Raw genomic sequence first — 20,533 nt, 5'->3', positions numbered from 1 at the left:
TTACTATGATTTCCTTTTATGCCTTCCAAGTGTTTGATAAAATGCTTGGAAGGATGTTAGAGAAGATTTTTGTGTTCTTGGCTTGGGATGGTAACTTAGGAATTCTTGAGTTACTAATGTCCAAGTGGTTGATAATTGATAGCCATTGACTCTAGCTCTCATTAATTCAATTAGTGAATAGCTAGGACTTATGGACTTGGATTGATATAGCTCATTTGAATTTTCTTCACTTGTTAGAGGATGACTTAATGAGATTAATCCTTGCAATTATCATATTGTAGTTAGTGATAAGAATAGAGATCCTTGACCACCAAACCTTGCCAAGACCTTTTTATCCTTTGAATTTCATTTACTTTCTCGCAATTTACTTTCCTTGTTTCTTATTCAAAATCCCAAAATATACATGTCCATAACCAATAACAAGAACACTACCCTGAAATTCCTTTGAGAGACGACCCGAGGTTTAAATACTTCGGTTATTAGTTTTATTAGGGGTTTGTACTTGTGACAAACAAATTTTTGTATGAAAGGATTATTGTTGGTTTAGAAACTATACTTGCAACAAGATTTTATTTGTAAAATTCTATACCATCAATTTTCCATTCATCAACACCTTTAAGCTGATCCCAAGCTATAGGTGTTCAGTGGATTAGGAACTGTCTGGAGTTCCAGAGACGAGATCATCTGTATCGACGTAATCCACAATGGGGACATCAAGCACGTTCTCGAAAACAATATCGCTACTATCGAGGTCGAGCCAGGGGATATCCGAGAGGCAGAGGAGGAAGGAAAAATTTCAATCAGAGTAAGAAACCTCAGTCAGAGGCAGGCAAAGAAGTAAGCAAGGGGGCAATGCCTTCTGTGCATTCTCGAATCGTCTTTCTTTCTGATGGAGAGACTTATCCAAAGGGAATTCAATCGCCTCCAAAGATGGAAAAAGGTAAGGCAGTAGCCCGATCCTCAGGAGTTGATAAAAATAAAGATGTCGATGTTGATGAAGAGTATTTTGACGAAGGGGATGATGACATGATAGGAACGATTTCGATCATTCCAATCGAGTATCTGAGTGAGTATAAAGGTAACCTAGAGGAAGATTATGATCTGGAGGATGAGAAAGCTTTCTCCTTCATTCGAATTGAAGATGAGCTGGGGTATTTTCTTCGGCCTACTGAAAAACAAATGTCCCATCTCCGCCCACTCCATATAACCACTACTTTAAGTGGATCAAAATAAACAAAGTCTTATTCGACGGTGGGGCGGCAATTAGTCTTTTGCCAGAGAGAATGTTGATGAAAGTGGGAAAATATCCTGATGATTTGGTTCCCACCAATATTGCTGTGACAGATTTTAGTAGGACTTCAACTCCAGCGAGAGGGCTGGTTACTCTAACTGTTAGGGTTGGTTCGATTGAGCGCAACACTGTGTTTGTGGTTGTCCCATCTAGAGCAAGTTATAATGCTTTGCTGGGGCGGGACTGGATCCATGGTATGGGGGCAGTAGCTTCTATTGTGCATCAGAGTGTTCTTCTGTGGACGAAGGATGGCAAGCCTAAAACCGTCAAGGCATATTCGAACTTATATGTCGAACAAATGCATGTCGATTTTAGGATATATAATCCTAGGCTTAAACCTCTTAATGTTGACCAAACACTGAATTCTTATAATTGTGAAAGTTGTTACTTGTCCTCGAAAGGTTTGTCGGTGAAGTTGCATTATCCGAAGTTGGGATTTGAACCAACTGGTTGGGATTGCCTGACTTGACGATCTTCGGAAGATTGCTCTATGGACCAGGTTGAAGAAGTTTCTGACTACCTGGTAACATTACATAATTATTTAAGTAATTTTCATTTTGTAGAAAATAAAGATGATTCTTCTGATGAAGTTGGATCACATAGGGTTAATACTTTTTCTAGTTATGATAATATCGATTCGACGTCTTTAGTCGAATTTAGTCATAATTTTATTGCTTCTTGTAATGAAAGTACTAATGTAAGCCAGATTGCCGGACTGATAGCAGAGGCTCATTGTGTAGAAAATTCAAGTAATATTAATATAATGAATGATCAAGTTTCTTCTATTTCTGATAACATTATTGATTTCACTTTTGATTGCATCTATGATTTAGAACCATTGGATTTTGAAAAATATTCAGTAAAAGATGATTGTTATCAAGGGTTTGAATCTCAAGATCCCTTAGAAGAAATTAATTTAGGGACTCTTGATGATGTTCGAATTACATATATTTGTAAAGATCTTGTTGATCCTTTTCGAAATAAACTCTTTAGTCTTTTACATGAGTTTAAAAACTGTTTTGCTTGGAATTATCATGAGATGTCTGGTCTTGATCGTTCCCTTGTGGAGTACCAGTTAGCGTTAAAACCAAATGCCAGGCCTGTGAAACAAGCCCCAAAATGTTTTGCTCTGGAAATCAATGAGAAAATTAAGGAAGAAATAGAATGCTTGATTAAAGTGAAGTGTATTCAAGCTGCACGCTATGTTGAATGGATTTCGAATATTGTCCCTGTGATGAAGAAAAATGGGAAGTTACGAGTATGCATTAATTTTCGAGATTTAAATAATGCTATTCCAAAAGATGAATATTTTATGCCGATTGCAGATATGTTAATCGATTCTACAGTGGAAAACAAAATTCTTAGTTTTATGGACGGTTATTCTGGATATAACCAAATCTTCATTGCAAAAGATGACGTGTCCAAAACTGCTTTTTGTTGTCCTGGGGCATTGGATACATATGAATGGGTAGTTATGCTTTTTGGTTTGAAGAACGCTGGGGCAACGTATCAGCGGGCGATGAATGCTAATTTCCATGAGTTTATTGGAAAATTTATGAAGGTGTATATCGATGACGTTATGGTCAAATCGATTTCTGTGAATCAGCATATTGATCATTTAAGAAAGGCATTCATCACTATGAGAAAGAAATGATTAAAAATGAATCCTTTAAAGTGTGCTTTCGGTGTCTCGGCTGGAAATTTTTTGGGTTTTGTTGTTCATAAAAAGGGAATTGCAATTAATAAAAATAAAGCTGATGCGATTTTGGCGTTGTCTACACCCAAATCGAAGAGAGAAGTGCAATCCTTTTTGGGCAAGGTGAATTATCTTCGGAGGTTCATATCGAATCTTTCTAATCAAACTTGAGTATTTACACCTTTGGTAAAATTAAGGAATGGTTCCCAGTTTGAATGGACGCCTAAACATCAATAAGTGTTTGATTCGATTAAGGCATATTTGTCTAAAGCTCTGATTATGACGAATGTTTGTCCACGTGAGCCTTTAAAATTATACATTGCAGCATCTGAACACACAATTGGGTGTATGTTAGCCCAGGATGATGAGCGGGCCATTTATTACCTTAGTCGAGTACTAACTGATATCGAAACAAGGTATTCCCCAATTGAGAAATTGTGTTTATCTTTGTATCATGCCTGTATGAAGTTAAAGTGTTATATGGTGGCTAAATCGGTGAAAGTTATAGCACAGAATGATCTCATTAAATATATGTTAAGTTTCCCGATGTTACGAGGGCGTCTAGGGAAATGGATGTTAGCATTGATAGAGTTTGATTTATAATATGTCCCAGCTAAGGCTATCAAAAGACAGGTCATTGCAGATTTTCTTGTGAATAATTCGAAAGATCTGAATGACCAGGGAGCAAATATTATCGATGTAGAAGTCAGTTATTGGAAATTATATTTTGATGGATCGAAGCATAAGAATGGTGCAGGGGTTGGAATCCTTATTATTTCGCCAGAAGGTATTCCATCATAATTTTTGTTCGAGTTAAAATATCATGTTCCAATAATGTGGCCAAATATGAAGCTCTGATTTTGGGTCTTGAAATTTTAATTAGGAAAGGAGCTTTGGAAATTCAAATATTAGGGGACTCGCAGTTGGTTTTAAAGCAGTTATCAAAAGAGTTTAAGTGTAATAATGAGACATTACAGAAATATTTAATAACTGCTTGGGAGTTGTTAACTTCTTTTCGAAAATTATCTTTGGTTCATATCCCTAGAATTGGTAACGAAATTGTGAATGAATTAACCTAAATTGCTTCGAGATATAAAGTCAATCCAGAAACTATTAAGAAATTATCTAGTATTCGTCAAATTTTAGTGCCTGCAAATGAAAGAGAAGTTTTTTACATAATTGAATGGGAGGATACTGATTGGAGAAAGCCTATTGCTCAGTATTTAAAAAATTCCAATGTGTCAGCCGAAAGGAAAATAGAGTTATAGGCAATGAATTTTGTTATAATGGCTGATGAATTATATAAGAAAGGGATCGATGGGAGTTTGTTGAGATGTTTGGGCCAAGATGATCAAAACATCGCTTTGGGCGAAGTTCATAATGGGATATGTGGTGCCCATCAAGCTGGAAAAAAGATGAAATGGGTGTTATACCGCAATCATGTGTATTGGCCATCTATGATAAAAGATTGTATCGATTATGCAAAGGCATGTCAAGAATGTCAAAAACATGGTTCGATACAACAGATCCCAACATCTGAGTTGTATTCGATAATAAAACCATGGCCATTTAGAGGTTGCGCTTTAGATTTGATTGGTTTGATTCATCCTCCTTCATCAAAACAGCACAAGTTTATCTTGGTAGCAATTGATTATTTCACAAAATGGGTGGAGGCAGTTCCCCTAATAGAAGTTGGTCAAGGTGAAATAATAAACTTTATTGAGGAGCATATTATACATCGATTTGGAATTCCTCAAATGTTAAGTACTGATCAAGGAACTATGTTTACTAGTCAACGAATTAAAAATTTTGCAGCCTCGAGGAATATCAATATGGTTACCTCGACTCCTTATTATGCGCAGGCTAATGGACAAGTAGAGACAGCAAATAAGATCCTGATAAGTTTGATAAAAAAAACATATCAGAAATAAGTCTCGAACATGGCATGAGACTTTAAGCAAGGTATTATGGGCTTATCGAAATTCACCGAGAGGGTCAATGGGTACTTCACCTTATAAATTAGTTTGTGGCCATGAGTGGTGTTGCCATTAGAAATTAATTTAAATACTTTGAGGGTGTCAAAGCAAAGTAACCTACCAGTTGATGATTATTGGAATGCGATGTTTGATGAATTAAATGAATTATATTCGGAGAGAATATTGGCACTTGAGAATATAATTTGACAGAAAGAGAGTATTGCTTGAAGTTATAATCGTCGAATCAAGGAAAAATCTTTTAGTATGGGCGAGTTAGTTTTGAAAGTTATTTTGCCAATGGAAAAGAAATTGAAATTTCTTGGCAAATGGTCCCATGCTTGGGAAGGTCATTTTCAAGTGATAGGGACATATTCTGGAAATGCTTATCGGATTAAGGATATTGAGTCAGGAAAAATAGTTAACTCGATCAATGGAAAATATTTGAAACAATATTACTGTTGGCTAAATTAAAGTTAAGCATGCATAAGTCCGGAGAAATAAAAACTATTACATAAAGACGAAAAAGAAGAACTTCAAGGTGCCAGGAGTTTTGGCAACTCTGAATGAAGCTTTGCCCTTTTATTGTCTAAAGTTAGAGAGTTCTTCAATATGCTTGAATTTGTCAAATTGGACCTGCTCGAATTGTTTCTTGTATTCTTCTTGTTTGGTCTCAATAGAAACAATTTCTTGAATGATATGATGTTGCTCTTGCTGGGCAATAGTCAGAGGAGCACCTATCTCGGCCCGTCTTTCACGCACGTTGGCAAGCTCTTCATTAATTTGGGTTAGTTCTGCTTCAAGTTTCATTTCTTCCTTATCATAAAAGGCTTGGACAGAAATGGCATGGGTAATCCTTAGGTCAAATTCTTTACGAGAAGCTTTTTTCGGTTGAAAAGCAGAAGCACATTTATTTATTTCAGTTTTGATTTTAGCATCTTCGTTTTCGATTTCCTGAAGTTGATATTGGGAGGCTACACTATGATTGGCAAGCTCTTTGAATTGTTGGACTATGGCAGAATAAGGGGTAGAAACCGGGAAGTCAAATGTAGAATTCAGAAAATCAGATAAAAGTTGGTTGAGGGGGTTTCCTTGATCCATGCAGCAGAAGGATGATCCAAGAGTTTGAGAAGTGATCGGAGTTGCTCTCGAGTGTTAGCATCCAACTCGAATAACGGACCAAATGAGGTAGGTCTAGGGAGTGTTGGAGCAGGAACAGGAACTTCGACCTTTTGAATAATTCGATTTAAAACAGAAATCAAGTTGGCCAATGTGGCACTAGTAGGTGTGGTAGAAGCTCCTGAATTTCCAGATTCTGATCCAGGAGGAATTTGGAATTCAGCCTGTTGAGGAGGGCTGGAGAGCCCTTGAGGAGTTTCCAAGACTTTAGATCGAGGTGAGTCTGAATTTGTTGTCTTAGTAACTCGAGAGATAGAATCAGAGTCTGGAGCTACTCGGTCCTCAGCAGAAATTGCATCCTGGTTGTTTGGTGAGTTCAACTCAAGTATCTGAGTATCTATTGGAGAATGCTGCAAAGGATCCAGTGTCAGATCAACCATTTGTGTTGCATGGGAAGGTGGAAACACAGTTTGAAATGGCTGAGTGGATCCTGTGACTTGAATCGAGTCATGAGACGTGGAATGTCCCGGATCAAGTTGTAGTTGTTGAGGTGGCTGATCAGGTACCGCAGGAGATACAATTGAATATGCAGCAGTGGTAGGCTGAATATAAAAGGTACACAATCATAAGTTAAAATTTGTTTTAACTTAAATAAAACACATATAGAGACGATTGCATTACCAGGATATGTCTCGGTTTTTGAACTAATTGAAGGCCAGGATCTGAGTCAGCTGTATCCTCTGATTGGGGAGAAGCAGCAAAGATATTTCGAATGTTCTGTTCACTCCCATCAGAACTTTTACTTGACGGCTATAAGCGTAACTGGTGAAGAAATTAAGAGTTAATATAGAGATTTGATTATCAAAAGAAGTTAGTTTAAAGTATATGGTTATAAGTAAGATAGTAAGTGATAATGGTTACCTTTCTGGATGTCTTGGTAGGAGTCCTTCGACTTTTGTGTGGTGGTTGTCGAGAAGAGGCTGTAGCATCAGTTTTTCTTTTTTGTAATATTTTGGAAGAACCCTCAACAGCAGGGTCTGTTTGAATGGCAGATTGCTGAATTGCCTCTAAAGTACGATTGTACCTAGAGTAGTAGTTAGTCTACCATTCGAGACAAGACTTAGTAATATATGAGCTACGATCGTAAGCAAGGAAATTGAAATGGTCCTTGTGTTGGTGATTTGTTGCGATGAGGAAATCGAAGTCACGTTGAGAATATAAAGTAACCTGGCAAAGTGGCTTGTTGTTCCGAGAAAAAGGGACTGGAATGGCCTGTGAAAATCCCAGTTGCCTGGCTGTAAAATGAGGGGCATATAAGGTCACCTTGAGCTTTTTCTTTTTGTGCTGGGGTAACCCTATAGGAATTACTTGAACAACCAATAGATTTGCCCAGCTTCGATTAGCCAGTTCACTTTCCTCTATATCATGTGGGAAGAGTAAGCGATCAAGCCACGCAGGGCCACGATTTTGACGCAGAAAAGGGGCAAAATCTAGATCTTCATTGTCAAAATCTTTACAGGAATGGAGGAGAGAAAAAACAGCCCAGAATCGGTCCTCATCTGATTGTGTATTTGGGAAGTTGGGTTTGTAATCAGCTAATCAAAAACCTTTGATGTGCTATTTATCGGTACCACCACTTCCAGGTTTCGTCATAAATTTTTCGAAAATGGCATTGAGCCATACTTGGAGAAGCCAAAGAGGGCCACCTATATTGATTATACTATTGTCTCATAGACAATGAACGAAGTGACTAAGTTCTTCAAAAACATGCCCTAGAAGAAGTTTGGCCAAGTTAAGAACTTTTTTTTCGTGAAGTGGAGCAGCTAAGGGTAGAAAGAGCTTTGACATCTGGATGCTTCAGGAATAAAAAGGACTGCGTTCAGCCAATAGAAAAAAAACTACATGTTCATCATCTATAATGTCAGTGCCTTCTTCACCCATGTTGTTAGCAATGAAGTCACTGTAAGAATTGGATAAGGTAACATGTACTGGTGCTCAGGCTGCATGTTAGGGACACACTCTGGAGGGTTTATTGGGAGTCCTGTAATAGCGACTACATTCAAAAGGGACATTCCAATCATTCCACAAGGAAGGTGGAAGTTGTTGGTTGTTCTACTCCAAAAACAAGTCATGGCTCCAATCATCCAAGGGAGTGTTGTAAGTGAGAAATGAGAGAGTCTTAGTAGTTCCTGTATTCAGCATTCTTTGTGGGTTCAAGACGTTGGTACCAGGCTGTGAAATCGAATCCTTGAGGGTTAATCTTTGGATTATTCTTGAAAGGTTTTTGATTGATGAACTGGGAGATGTTAAAAGCCTAGTTAATCAACAAATCTTCCCCTTCAGCATTGGGGAAGAAAGGAAGTTTTTTGTTGGCCCTCTCTAGGGATTCAATTGGTCCGAGAAAACAATCAGTGTCTTCACCTACTGTGAAGGGGATTAAGATTCTGGTATCATTAATTTGCAGTTGAGGATTGCCAATGACTTTATCGTTGACTTAGTTCAATATGCGGAGGGATGGTGGAGCTGGCGGTGCTTCTACATGGCCTTTACCCTTGTCTTGAGCAGTAGCATGAGAAGAGGAAGCGGCCATTGTAGAGTATAGAAAAAAAGAAGCAAAAGGTTGAAGATTCTATAAGGAGGTTTGATGTAAGAGGGATTTAGAAAGCAATGAGTTCAGGGAAATTTGAACAAAGGTGAAATTGATGAATTTAAAGTATTACTGTAGTCGTTACTGTAGAAGAAATGCGAATAGAGGTAACTTCGCTAGGAAAATGAAGTGGAAGAAAGAGAAAGCGTGAGTCTCGAAAAACGTGTTGAGTGGGTCAGTATTAATGGGAAGTTAAATGATAATTATTACTGATTTAAAAACTGAAGTTTGAATTTGGATTAAGTATTTTATCTTCCAATAATTTTATCGAAGGTAAACACATTAATCTAAGGGGGCAATTTGTTGATCGAAAAAATATTTTCGATGAAGGTGAATGGTTCGAAGTGGTAAAGCGGTCGAAAACATAAATAGTTTTCGGAAAGTCACACGCGCAAGCCTTAGGCGGAGGTTCTCAAGGTGGGTTCGATTTCGAAACCCTTTAAATAAATCGAGTAAGCTTAATTGAACAGGGTACTCGAGTCAAATAATCGAATAGGTTATTCGAATAAGTGATTCAAGTAGTTATGGTAATGGAGAAGTTAAAGGCCCCCATCATGCGAGAAAATCATGGGAAACGTTCATAATTAAACGGCGGGAACGGTTACTAAGGAGAATGTATTCAAGACTGTAATCTTGTAATTTATTGTAATTAATTGTCAGTTATTTAAAATACATTATAAATACTAGGAAGTCTTAAGGAGTAAGGGTTGGAACTTCGTACTCAGAAAAACACTCAAGCACGCTTACATACTAGGAAATTCCTGAGTCTACAAACGAGTAAACTTTTCTGCAGGGTTCCTTCCATGTTTTCTTCTACTCTTTCAATTTATTTATTTGTAAACTTTATTTTTTCAAGTAAATTTATCTTTCAAGTTTTTTTTATCTTCTTTATCCGATTTACTAATTTTTGCATTTTAAATTTTCATGTCAAAGTCCTTTGACCCAGTGGAAGGCATTCTACTATTTTTCTTTAATTTTAACACAAGTCTTTTTCTATTTTCAGTACGTTTTCTCTTTGAAAATTTTATCTTTTTATTTCTTTCTTTAACTTATCAATTTTAATTTAATTTCATTCTCAATTTTCGTCTAATCGAAAACGTTTTGATGCACTTTTAGAAACTAGTATCTACAAATAGAAGTAGGTTTCACTTTCAGATCACTAGATATCTATTGATTTACTAAAAATTGACAAAATACTACTCATATGCAATGCAATTGTTTTTATATAAAATTGTTAGTTAAAAATTATTAAATAATTTGACATAAATTTAATATATTTTACTAAATTTTATCTATTAAACTTTGACTATCAATTTCACGTAAAAATAATTGGAGGTGCGTATTTATCCCATATATTACGCACATATTTGCTCTCATCTATTACTCTTAAATACACTTATTTTTAACTCTTTTCTCTAGTTGACTGAATCATAACAACTATTGATTGTTAATGTATATGTACTATCTGCGGAAAATATCTATTCAATCTATATTTTTGTTAGTATTATTTGAGTTTATTTTTATTAATTTATTTAATTTATATAAAAATAATTAAAAATTTAATTCGTCTTTATAAGTATCTTAATTTTTTAAATTTTTTTTATCTTTTCAATATTTTTAAAAAGTAACATATATTTAAATTCTTACTTATTTAAGTATTAGGAAAACAATTAGAAGAATGAATTAATTAAGTTTCTAATTAATTAATATTATTCATATTTTATTATTTTATATAAATATTTTTTAATAATAATTATTAAAAAGATATAAATTTATATTACATATTTATATATGATTAATAAAGATTAATAAGTTATAATATAATGGTATAATTACAAATAAAATAAACACATGTATTATTATATAGTACTACATATATATATTATTACTATATTTTTTGTATTACTATTAATCTTTTTAATATTAAATCCACACGGTGAAAAGTGACACATATATGTAAATTAAGGCTTATTTCGAAAATTCTAGTATTATATGAATATATATGTAATAAATTATTCAGGATTATAAATATACAAAGGTAAAATATTGGATATATTTATTTGATACTATTATAACCTTTTTTTGCCTTTTTTTTCTTTTCTTAAGTAAGAATTGTAATACTATTTAATACTTTTTTACAACTCACGATATTCGTTAGATTAAATACGCAATGGTTAAATTATAATGATTTCATGTTATGTTATTATTTGTAATATTTATTAGATTAAATATATCTTCGTATATATATAACACTTAATAACTTCATATAAAATAAAAGAATTTTGTTAGAAAATCAACTAAAAGTGAAACTACATACCTCCGTTCAATTAACTAGTTAAAAAATAAATCCGTTATAAATAGAATAATTATTACCCTAATTATTTAAATTTTAAATTAAAAAATAAGAAAAAGAAATTAACTTATTTAACTTATATTGTAGTTGTAGAAGCTCTTTACACTGAATAATAAAAACTACTACAGCATGAGAAGTAATTATGAGGAGGAAGAGAATTGTGCATTCGAATTCTGTCTTCACCATTACCATTGAAAAAATTATAATGCATCTGAATAAATAAAATAGGATTATTACCACGGTGTCATGCATGTATTCTTGAATAATCATTAAGACTTAACTAAGATGAATAATATATATAGCAGATGGATTATTCGATATACATGAAGTTGTTAAAAAATATAAAGGATACGTATTATATATGTATAGGCATGGATCGGAACTTAATTGGCTTTGGTACAATCGGTAGGCTTAAAAGTGACAGCGCGAGCATCTAGATCATATCCCACTAAGAAGTTGGTCTGAGCAATGTTCCCAAAAACAGATACTCGTTGTGTTGGCAAAACTGCCAAGCACACCACACCATCTGCAACCTCTACGAAGGTATTCACTGGGCGTAGCACCACTCGAGCCCCCTTGAAATCTGCAGTCACATTCGGAAATTCACTCTCCCCCTCAACCCTGTAACAAAGGCTGAATGTACTGGTAGGGTCAGTCGTCTTGGGAACCCTTATGGCTTCTTCCAAAGCCGAAACCAATCGAAGAAGTGTCTCTTGTGGTAGGAATGTGACCGTTGTGCCAGAATCAATGACGATATTCCCCCCTCCTCCTCGAATTACACCGTTTGATGACGGGAGTGGGATTGTCTTGCTGCCAACGCTGAGGGATTCAAGAGAGAGAAAGTAGAAGGCGTCGAAGGCAGGATCACTCTGAATAGGAGTTGAGACACCAGAAAGAAGGGCATCGGAACCGAAGCTTATCCTGGTGGTGGATTTAGAAGAATATGGTGCTAGACAATAGGAGAATTTTCTCCCAGACTCACCTAACTGAGAAACCAAGGAAAGTTTGCCAGCACCAAGCCCTATGATGCCGCTCGCTGTGCTCGGAAAAGTCCCCGTGCTTAGATGTGAACATCCGAATATATTGTTGCGAATCACTGTTCCGCCGATGGTAATACTTTCAGTGGATAGCGTTCCCTGGGTCCGGGAATTGTCGGCATATCCATAAAGATACTCACATGTGCTGTTGTTTCGGTCACAGCCTGAGCTTATGGATTGTAGATCGAAACACACGTCAGCCTTGCATGAGATGGTCTTGTAAGAGGACGAACGGCGGGGATCGTAGATGGGGAAGTTTTGCTTGTAGCATTGTGTGCATGGCAGGCACTGAGTCCATGTTAGATCACTCCCAGTGTCTGCTATTGCCACAAACTCCACCGGCGGAGTTCCAATGGATATCCGCATCAGATACTCTATACCGCCCGGACTCAGCGGGGCCTCTAGTTTGTTCTCGAAATGGTTCACTCGCTTCCGTGATCGCTCGATTGCATCCTGCAAATGCTCGTACTGGCTTCTTGATGGGTTGTAAAACGGGGACGCGGGAGAATGCCGGGGAATCAGTTCCGTGCTGAACCCATCAACATTCATTCCCAACACCACCAACACCGCCGTTACAACAACTACTGCATTTTGAACTCTGCTGCTGCCGCCCATTTTTTAAGATTCAGTAGTGTAGTGTTTGATGAGAACCAATTACCATTCTTCAATTTATAATGACGAGATCGATCTAAGTCAATTACCTGGTCACAGCTAGCTACCTAGAGATCGATAGGATCATTTTAATTTGGTAACACTATTGTTTCTTTAGTTTTTTTGTGTATTCTTATTTCTTAATATATATCATTCCTTTTTATGCTACTTTGTATCTTTTAGTTCTTAATTAGTCTAAGCACGTAGTTATTATTCACGTATATGTTGTGTAATATAATATAAATATAAATGTCTACAAAAATCGAATATTGTTCAATTTGTACATGTTATTATTGTTTGTGATTTCATACTTACATTGACTCATCTAAATTGTATGTGATATTTTATTATTATTACTACTTATGGTATGTTTATAGGACAAAACAAAATTGAAATTGATTTCATTTTAAAATCAATTAATTACTTTGTTTGGATGGATGGATACAAAATATAAATTGAATTAATTGATTTGTAAATCTCATGAATTTAAATTATAGCCAGACTCAAATCCCTTCAAATTTGTTATCTATCTATTATGAAATATTAAAATCGGGGCTTTTTTTATTAAAATTATAGCTGACATGAAATAATATTTTTAAAGGTATCTTTTGATTTATTTTATTTGATTTATTTAATGCATTATTTATTTATTTTATTTGATTAAGATTAGTATCAAATTATTTAATATCTTTTTGTGACTATTTAATATTTTATGTGATCATATTAATTATAACTAATCAATTATATTAATTATTTAATTTGAGTAATTATAGTAATTATAATTAATTATTTATATTAATTTTTTATCATATTTCTCTAAGGCGGAACGCTCCCTACCGATTTATTTTTACATCCTACGGTTTTAGCAGATTACTTAGTCCCGTTCATCTTCGGCGCAAAAATGCTCGATCAGTGAATTATTACGCACTCTTTTAAGGGTGGCTGCTTTTTAGGTAAATTTTCTGGCTGTCTCTACATCCCTAACTGACCGACCTTGATCCTTATTATTTTGATGTCATATTTAGTATTCAGAGTTTGCCTCGATTTAATACCGTTCTCACGGTCCGCACTATAAAGTAATTATATACAAATAGTACTCTTACATAAAAATTGCTATATTATATTTTACTTAAATCTGTAATTAAAATGTTTGCTAACTTTAGGATTGTAATGCTTTACAAGGACTTTCACCATCGTCTAAATAAAAATATTGGATAAATCGCTATATTGGCACTTAAGTAAGAACCCACACCTAAGTATATTTAGACCTGATGTCTAAGTCCACTCGAAAAAGCTCTGATCCATCATATCATGATATTTGTATAAAAAATACAAAAACAAATATAATAGAAAGAAAATCCTTTTATTACCAGTAATCCAGTATTGTATTTAAGTACCTTTTTAATAAAATAAAATAAAAACTAATAATTAGATATATAAATATTTTTGTCGCTCGGCGTCCATAAGGCTTTTGGGACCCATGGATATGCAAAAGTCCCACGTGTAGTATAATTATATCTTGTGAAAAAAATAAAATAAAATCAATTTATGCCATATTTTTGTCAAACTCATGAATTCATATATCTTTCTCTATATACATTATCATCTATCTATTCCTTTTGTAGCTATTGACACCTCGGCCAAATTCATCCTAAAATTTGCATTTGCAAAACAAGGTGAAAATACGCATCATAGATGCATTTATGAAATATTGAAATAAAGAGAATAACAAGATACCAAAACAGACTACTTTTATCTAAAGTCCAAAAAAAAAAACAAATAAATAAATAAAAGTAGGTAAGAAGAATATATTTATCCGATGAGTTGTAAATAAAACTTGATATTGTGTATTATACGTCTTTCAGATAGACATGCATGCATGGCTATCTTTTGCAACTAATAATTTGCCATTCTCGTGAAGGTGAAAGCAAAAGTAACTAACTAACTAACTGAGCGCAATGAAGACTTAAATTAAAATATATAGGAGATTGATTGATTGATTATCCGATAAATAAGTTGAAGATAAGAATGATATATAGGTCCGGAATTATTTGCATCTTTGCCATAGCTGCTATGTAAGTTAACTGGCTAGCTTAGCTACTCAGTGGTGTTTGGTACAATCGGTAGGGAATGAATTTTTTAAATTGTTAAAAATAATTGAAGGAGTAAATTAAACTGTGATTTCTAAGTTTTTATTATTTTTTTATATTTTTATAGGTTTTATTATAATATTAATAGTGAGAGATCATATTTTATTTTTTTAGTTGTTAAAAAAATTAGTGTAAAATTCAAACTATGTCTGAGCCAAAAATTATTCCATTATAAAATTTATTGATACCTATTTATTGATACTAATAGTTATTATTTTTTATTTAAAAAAATTTTTGTATATACAAATTTATTATACAATGTATAAAATTATTTTATTCTATATTTATAGAGAGTAAAAAATTTTTTATTATTTTTCTAGCTCATATTAAAAGATTCTACTTAAATATAAAAACTATTATATTTGTATTTAAATATATTACTGATATACAATCCAAAAAACATAATAAAACTTTAATAAAAATAATTTATATTCTAAACATACAAACAATAAATACTAACCAAATGACATTTATTTATATTATTAGCCTCTAGTGTATAACTTATGCTACGCATAAATCATGTACTTAATTTATTTTATTATATTTATGTATAATTTTTTTTATAAAAAGATTAATATATATTTGTTAAAAGAATTAATTTATTTAGTATACAAAAAATTAAATCATTAATCTCTTTTGCTATATTGATATTTAATTCAATTAATAATTTTTTGGTAACTTTTAAAATACATTGTAACTAAATTTTAAAAAATAGATAAATTAACGGGCAACTTACATAAATAAAATAAATGGGAGAAAGTGTTACGCAAATACAACATTTTGAAAAACCAGACGCAAATGCAACAAACCTAATTATATGTAATCCGCGACATCATAACGCGATTTCTGATTACACGTAATCCGTTAGATCCTGTCGCGGATTACGTTCAGAAGCTACAAACACATAAACCGCTACATCCTGTAGCGGTTTATGAACAGATGGGCCCAAAGTGTATTCCGCGAGATCCTGTAGCAGATTATGAAGGGAGTGACTCACTATAAAAATCGCGTGAGGGTGTAGCGAATTTCATTTCATGAGTGTTGATATAGGGACTTAAAGAGAGAAAGTAGAGAGAAGGCAGAGAAAAAAGGGTGGGTTTAGGGTGAGTTTCTTGGAGCAGTTTCATTAAGCAGAACCATGGAAGATGAAAGGCGGTTGTACCGGCTCAACGGCGTTGCTCACGTAGCCGAAACCATCAATGAAGAGGTAAGTCTCTTTATTATCTTTCAATTGGATGATATATTTGCATATTTTATTTAATCTTAAGGAAGTTATTTATTAATTAGGAAAATAAAACCTTAGTTTAGTTTAGGTTTTGAAAATTAAAATTTAAAATTTAAAATTAAAATTTAAATTGTAGATGGTAAATTTGTAATTTTAAAAATTAGGTAGTTTATGTCTTGGAACATAAATTATGGTTTGGTGATGTCAGTGTTAGAAATTAATCAGGTGTTCTTTATTTCTGAATATGCAGCCAACCCAATATATTTATAACGTTCGCAGGCAACAGAATATGCCATTACATGATAAGATCATACCTTACTTGGAGAGGGATGGGTTGTACCACCTGGCTAGGCTGAACACGCATTGGTTCTGGTTGGATAAGCCTCTGGTCAGTGCATTCATCGAGAGGTAGCGGCCTGAGACCCACACTTTCCATATGCCGTTCGAAGAGTGTACTATCACGCTCCAGGATGTGGCATATCAGCTGGGGCTGCCTGTGGATGGCTAGCCTGTTTTTGGATGCATGACTAACTTCCACCTGCATATCGAGGGGCCAGACTAACATGAGAGTGGTTCCAAGAGTTATTTGGTAAGCTTCTTCCACCGGATAAGAGAAAGTTATACACGGTCCACTTCACATGGTTCCATGAAAGGTTCAGAGTGTTACTGGCTGATGCTTTCGAGGAGACCATGCGCATATATGCACGTGCGTATATTATGATGCTTTTGTCGACAAAGCTGCTCATGGAAAAGAGTGGTAATCGGGTCCACCTTTGGTGGTTGCCATTTGTGGCGAGATTTGACGACATGGGCACCTATAGCTAGGGCTCAGCTGCGTTGGCATGGTTGTACCGAAGCATGTGTAGGGTGGCAAATAGAAACATCACCAACTTGGCCAGGCCCTACAGTTGCTACAGTCATGGATCTTTTGCCGGCTCCCCACAATGAGGCCGTAGGAATTTTACGCTTTTTCTTTTCCATTGGCATCCAGGTATTCGTTAATACACGTAGTCTTTCATTCTCCATTACAAGTTATTAACGTTCTACATATGAAATTACAAATTTATGTGATATTTCTATCATTCAGATGGGCCACTTATTTACCCACGTCTGATGGGAAGGAACAAAGGATTATTTAGTATCGCCTGGCATTAGATCGACTAGGTGATCGAGATGTAAGTCATTTATTTTTGTTTTCAATATTTTATTAGTTCTTCCCCCACTTATTTGTATACATTGTTACAATGCTGACTGGTCTCCTCACTATCAGATTGTGTGGGAGCCTTATGGTTTGCTGGGCGTACTTGCAGTCATTCATACGGAGATATTGACTGAGGAGCACAGTTGGTTATGGCAGGCGGTCACTAGTCTGATATACTTTGCAGTGATTGAGTGGCATCAAATAGATAGCGTCTTCCCATAGCTAGAAAGCGTACAACATCTGCCTGAGCCAGCCCTGAACATAGAGTATCTTCATAGTAAGGACGGCAAGGGTGGATATAGATGGTTTCCCTTTTACTATAGGACATGGCATGAGCATTGGGACGAGCAAGTTCGCTTTGAGTTGAGTATCCAGAGAGTGACTAATCCTGGTCCATCCGCTGAGTTCCTAGACTGGTGGTACCGTGTTGTACATAGGATTCTATCACCGGAGATTGCATTCGCAGATCTCAGGCCAGTTGAGGTTCCGGAGGATGCTGTACTCAGAGGGTCGTCGCAGGCGCCCGTTAGAGTTCCAGTGTCGGATATGCCCAATAACAGACACTTGGAGTGGAGACAACACATTGGTACACGTGCCACTGATCGGGAGTGGCGTTGGCTCGATGACATGATGCAGGAGGAGCAGCTTGGTGGTGGTGATGACGGAGGCCAGCCAGATCATCGCCTGCGTTGATCTAGTGCTAGACGACGAGCTGCTCGTGGCACTCAGGCTGGTGGCACTGCGGAGGCTAGTATGGGTGGTATACCTTTTACTCACGTATCTAGCTCCCAGGTATTGCATGACGAGAGCACGCAAATGTTTGCTGATTTTGCTACCACTACTTTGAGCATGGATTTTGACGATCAACCGGCTGGGTCACAGTTCTATGCGAACTTTGCTAAGATCACACGGGGTGACGACATTCAGCAATACCAGAGTCTGATCCCAAGGGGTCCATTCGAGCCTCCGGAGTACAGGCCATAGCCAGCAGATGTGTCGTCCCAGGTTCCTGACTCCCAGCTGCCGGTCGACCTTAATGAGCCCGCAGGAAGCCCATACGACCCTTGGTTTGGCATGGAGGGATACCGCCATCTGCATTTGGAGTGGGTCTATAGGATGCTCCACCCAGAGATCAGCGAGCAACCAGAGTTAGGCGTCCGACTCGATGTGGCACAGGCTCGCACCTACTTGGTCCATTTGGGGATGACCATGATGATGATGGTGACCAGCAGTAGCGCCCCTTGTGTTAGTTCTGACCGTTATATTTGTATGAATTATGACTTATTTATTTCCTGTTAGTGTTAATGACTTGTGACTATTATATTTGTATGACTTATGTAGTAATTTATTTTGTGTTAGTGTTAATGCCTGGTGGCTATTATATTTTCTATGGCTTCGTATATTTGTACGACTTATTGCTTATGATGAGTATATTTGTATGACTTTGTACGTTTTTCATCATGGGTTGTTACTATTATACTGGTATTCATGAATTTGTTCCAAAGTTTCACTCCCTTCATAATCTGCTACAGGGTCTCCAGAATACACTTTGGGCCCATCTATTCATAAACCACTACAGGATGTAGCGGTTTATGTGTTTGCAGCTTCTGAATATAATCCGCAACAGGGTCTAGCAGATTACGTGTAATCAAAAACCGCGTTAGGATGTCGCGGATTACATACAATTAAGTTTGTTGCATTTGCGTTTGGTTTTTCAGAATGTTGTATTTGCATAATACTTTCTTCCATTTATTTTATTTATGTAAATTGCCCTAAATTAACTATTATGAAAAGGTAAAATTAACTATTATAAAATAGGTTAATATTTTAATAAAATAATTATATTGATTAAAATACAAAACACATGAAAAATACAATTAGTATACTAAACACTCTTGATACCTTCATAAAAATATAAAAATGATTAATTAATCATAAATTTTAATTATTTTTAATTAACAATACAAACAAAATTTTTGTATAATTGTTAAGAAAATACAAATGTCCAAATAGTACTTATTATAAAAGATATACACATAATAAGAATAACAAAATTTAATTACTGAATATGTTATTTTTAGATATTTATTACTAATAAATTCATAAATATATTATATTTTTTATTGTAATATGTCTTTTACCATCAAAATTTTGAATAAAATAAAAAAATATGTAATTTATTATTTGCCATGATAGTAGATAAGATAGTGAATTTTATTTATTTGTTTAATTATTCAGTTGAGAATTTTTATATAATATCTAAAAATAGAAAGACAAAATCACTACCTATAAAAATAGTAGTAATATAAATCATCGTCATCACATACACAAATCTTAAAATTAAAAAAATTAAAAAAAATAATTAGATATGAGATCAAATATAGTTTTTTATTATATAAGAAGGATTATTTGATAGTTGATAATTTTTATTAATATTTAAATTTTACTTATTATATATATAATTTATTATAAATTTTTTCGTATTAATGAGTTATAATTATTTCATAAGTATTTTGTAAGTTAAATGATATTTAATTATTTAGTTTACCAACCTAAGGGAGTATTTATTTCTTTTATAAATAAAATCTTAAAATTCTATCTTATAAAACTAATTTATACTACATCAGAAAAACTTTTACAATTTGACAATTTGTACCATCTTAAATAAAATATTTATATTAAAAAATCATTTAATTAAATGTTGTTTAGACTAAAAAATATTTTTTTAAAAATGTCTGTTAAAATCTATTTTTGATTTTTTTATTTTTTAGATGAATTAGACATTATTATGATGCATTAATATGTTTTACTTAATTATTGTAAACTTAGATTTAATGTAAATGATCTTTATTATTTAGGCATATTCTTGTACATAAGTTAAATATGATTTCAATAATGTTGTCACTTACGCACACAATTTTAACACTAAATATTCTTAAAATCTGTAATTATAAATTATATTTTTTAATATTTATACCATAAAAATATCTATTTTTTAAATATATCATTTTATTGTAAAAAATAAATTTAAAAGTTAATACAAAAAATATATAAATTATATCCTATTAATAAATTAAATTTCAATGTAATTTTAACTAACATTATTTAAATATATTTATTTTTTCAATGTCCTATAAAAAAATATTCCAACACAAATTATATGACAATAAATTCTTTTAATCATAATTGA

General features: G+C 34.1%; 1 protein-coding gene across 1 annotated transcript; it reads right to left on the bottom strand.

Moving 5' to 3' along the window:
* Positions 1-11,462: 11,462 nt before the first annotated feature.
* On the bottom strand, positions 11,463-12,731 carry LOC110274716 (aspartic proteinase CDR1-like). Its single transcript, XM_021129779.2, has one exon. It carries the CDS (start codon positions 12,729-12,731, stop codon positions 11,463-11,465), a length of 1,269 nt encoding a protein of 422 aa, XP_020985438.1.
* Positions 12,732-20,533: the final 7,802 nt, after the last annotated feature.

The sequence above is a fragment of the Arachis duranensis genome, unplaced genomic scaffold (assembly GCF_000817695.3).
Source record: "Arachis duranensis cultivar V14167 unplaced genomic scaffold, aradu.V14167.gnm2.J7QH unplaced_Scaffold_165934, whole genome shotgun sequence".
In the NCBI taxonomy this organism is placed as follows: Eukaryota; Viridiplantae; Streptophyta; class Magnoliopsida; order Fabales; family Fabaceae; genus Arachis; species Arachis duranensis.
Note: the sequence above shows the minus strand (reverse complement) of the source record. Positions and strands in the feature narration are given on the sequence as shown.

What these genes read in the sequence shown, in the direction of transcription:
- LOC110274716 (XM_021129779.2), bottom strand. Translation starts at nt 12,731, where the DNA reads ATGGGCGGCAGCAGCAGAGTTCAAAATGCAGTAGTTGTTGTAACGGCG.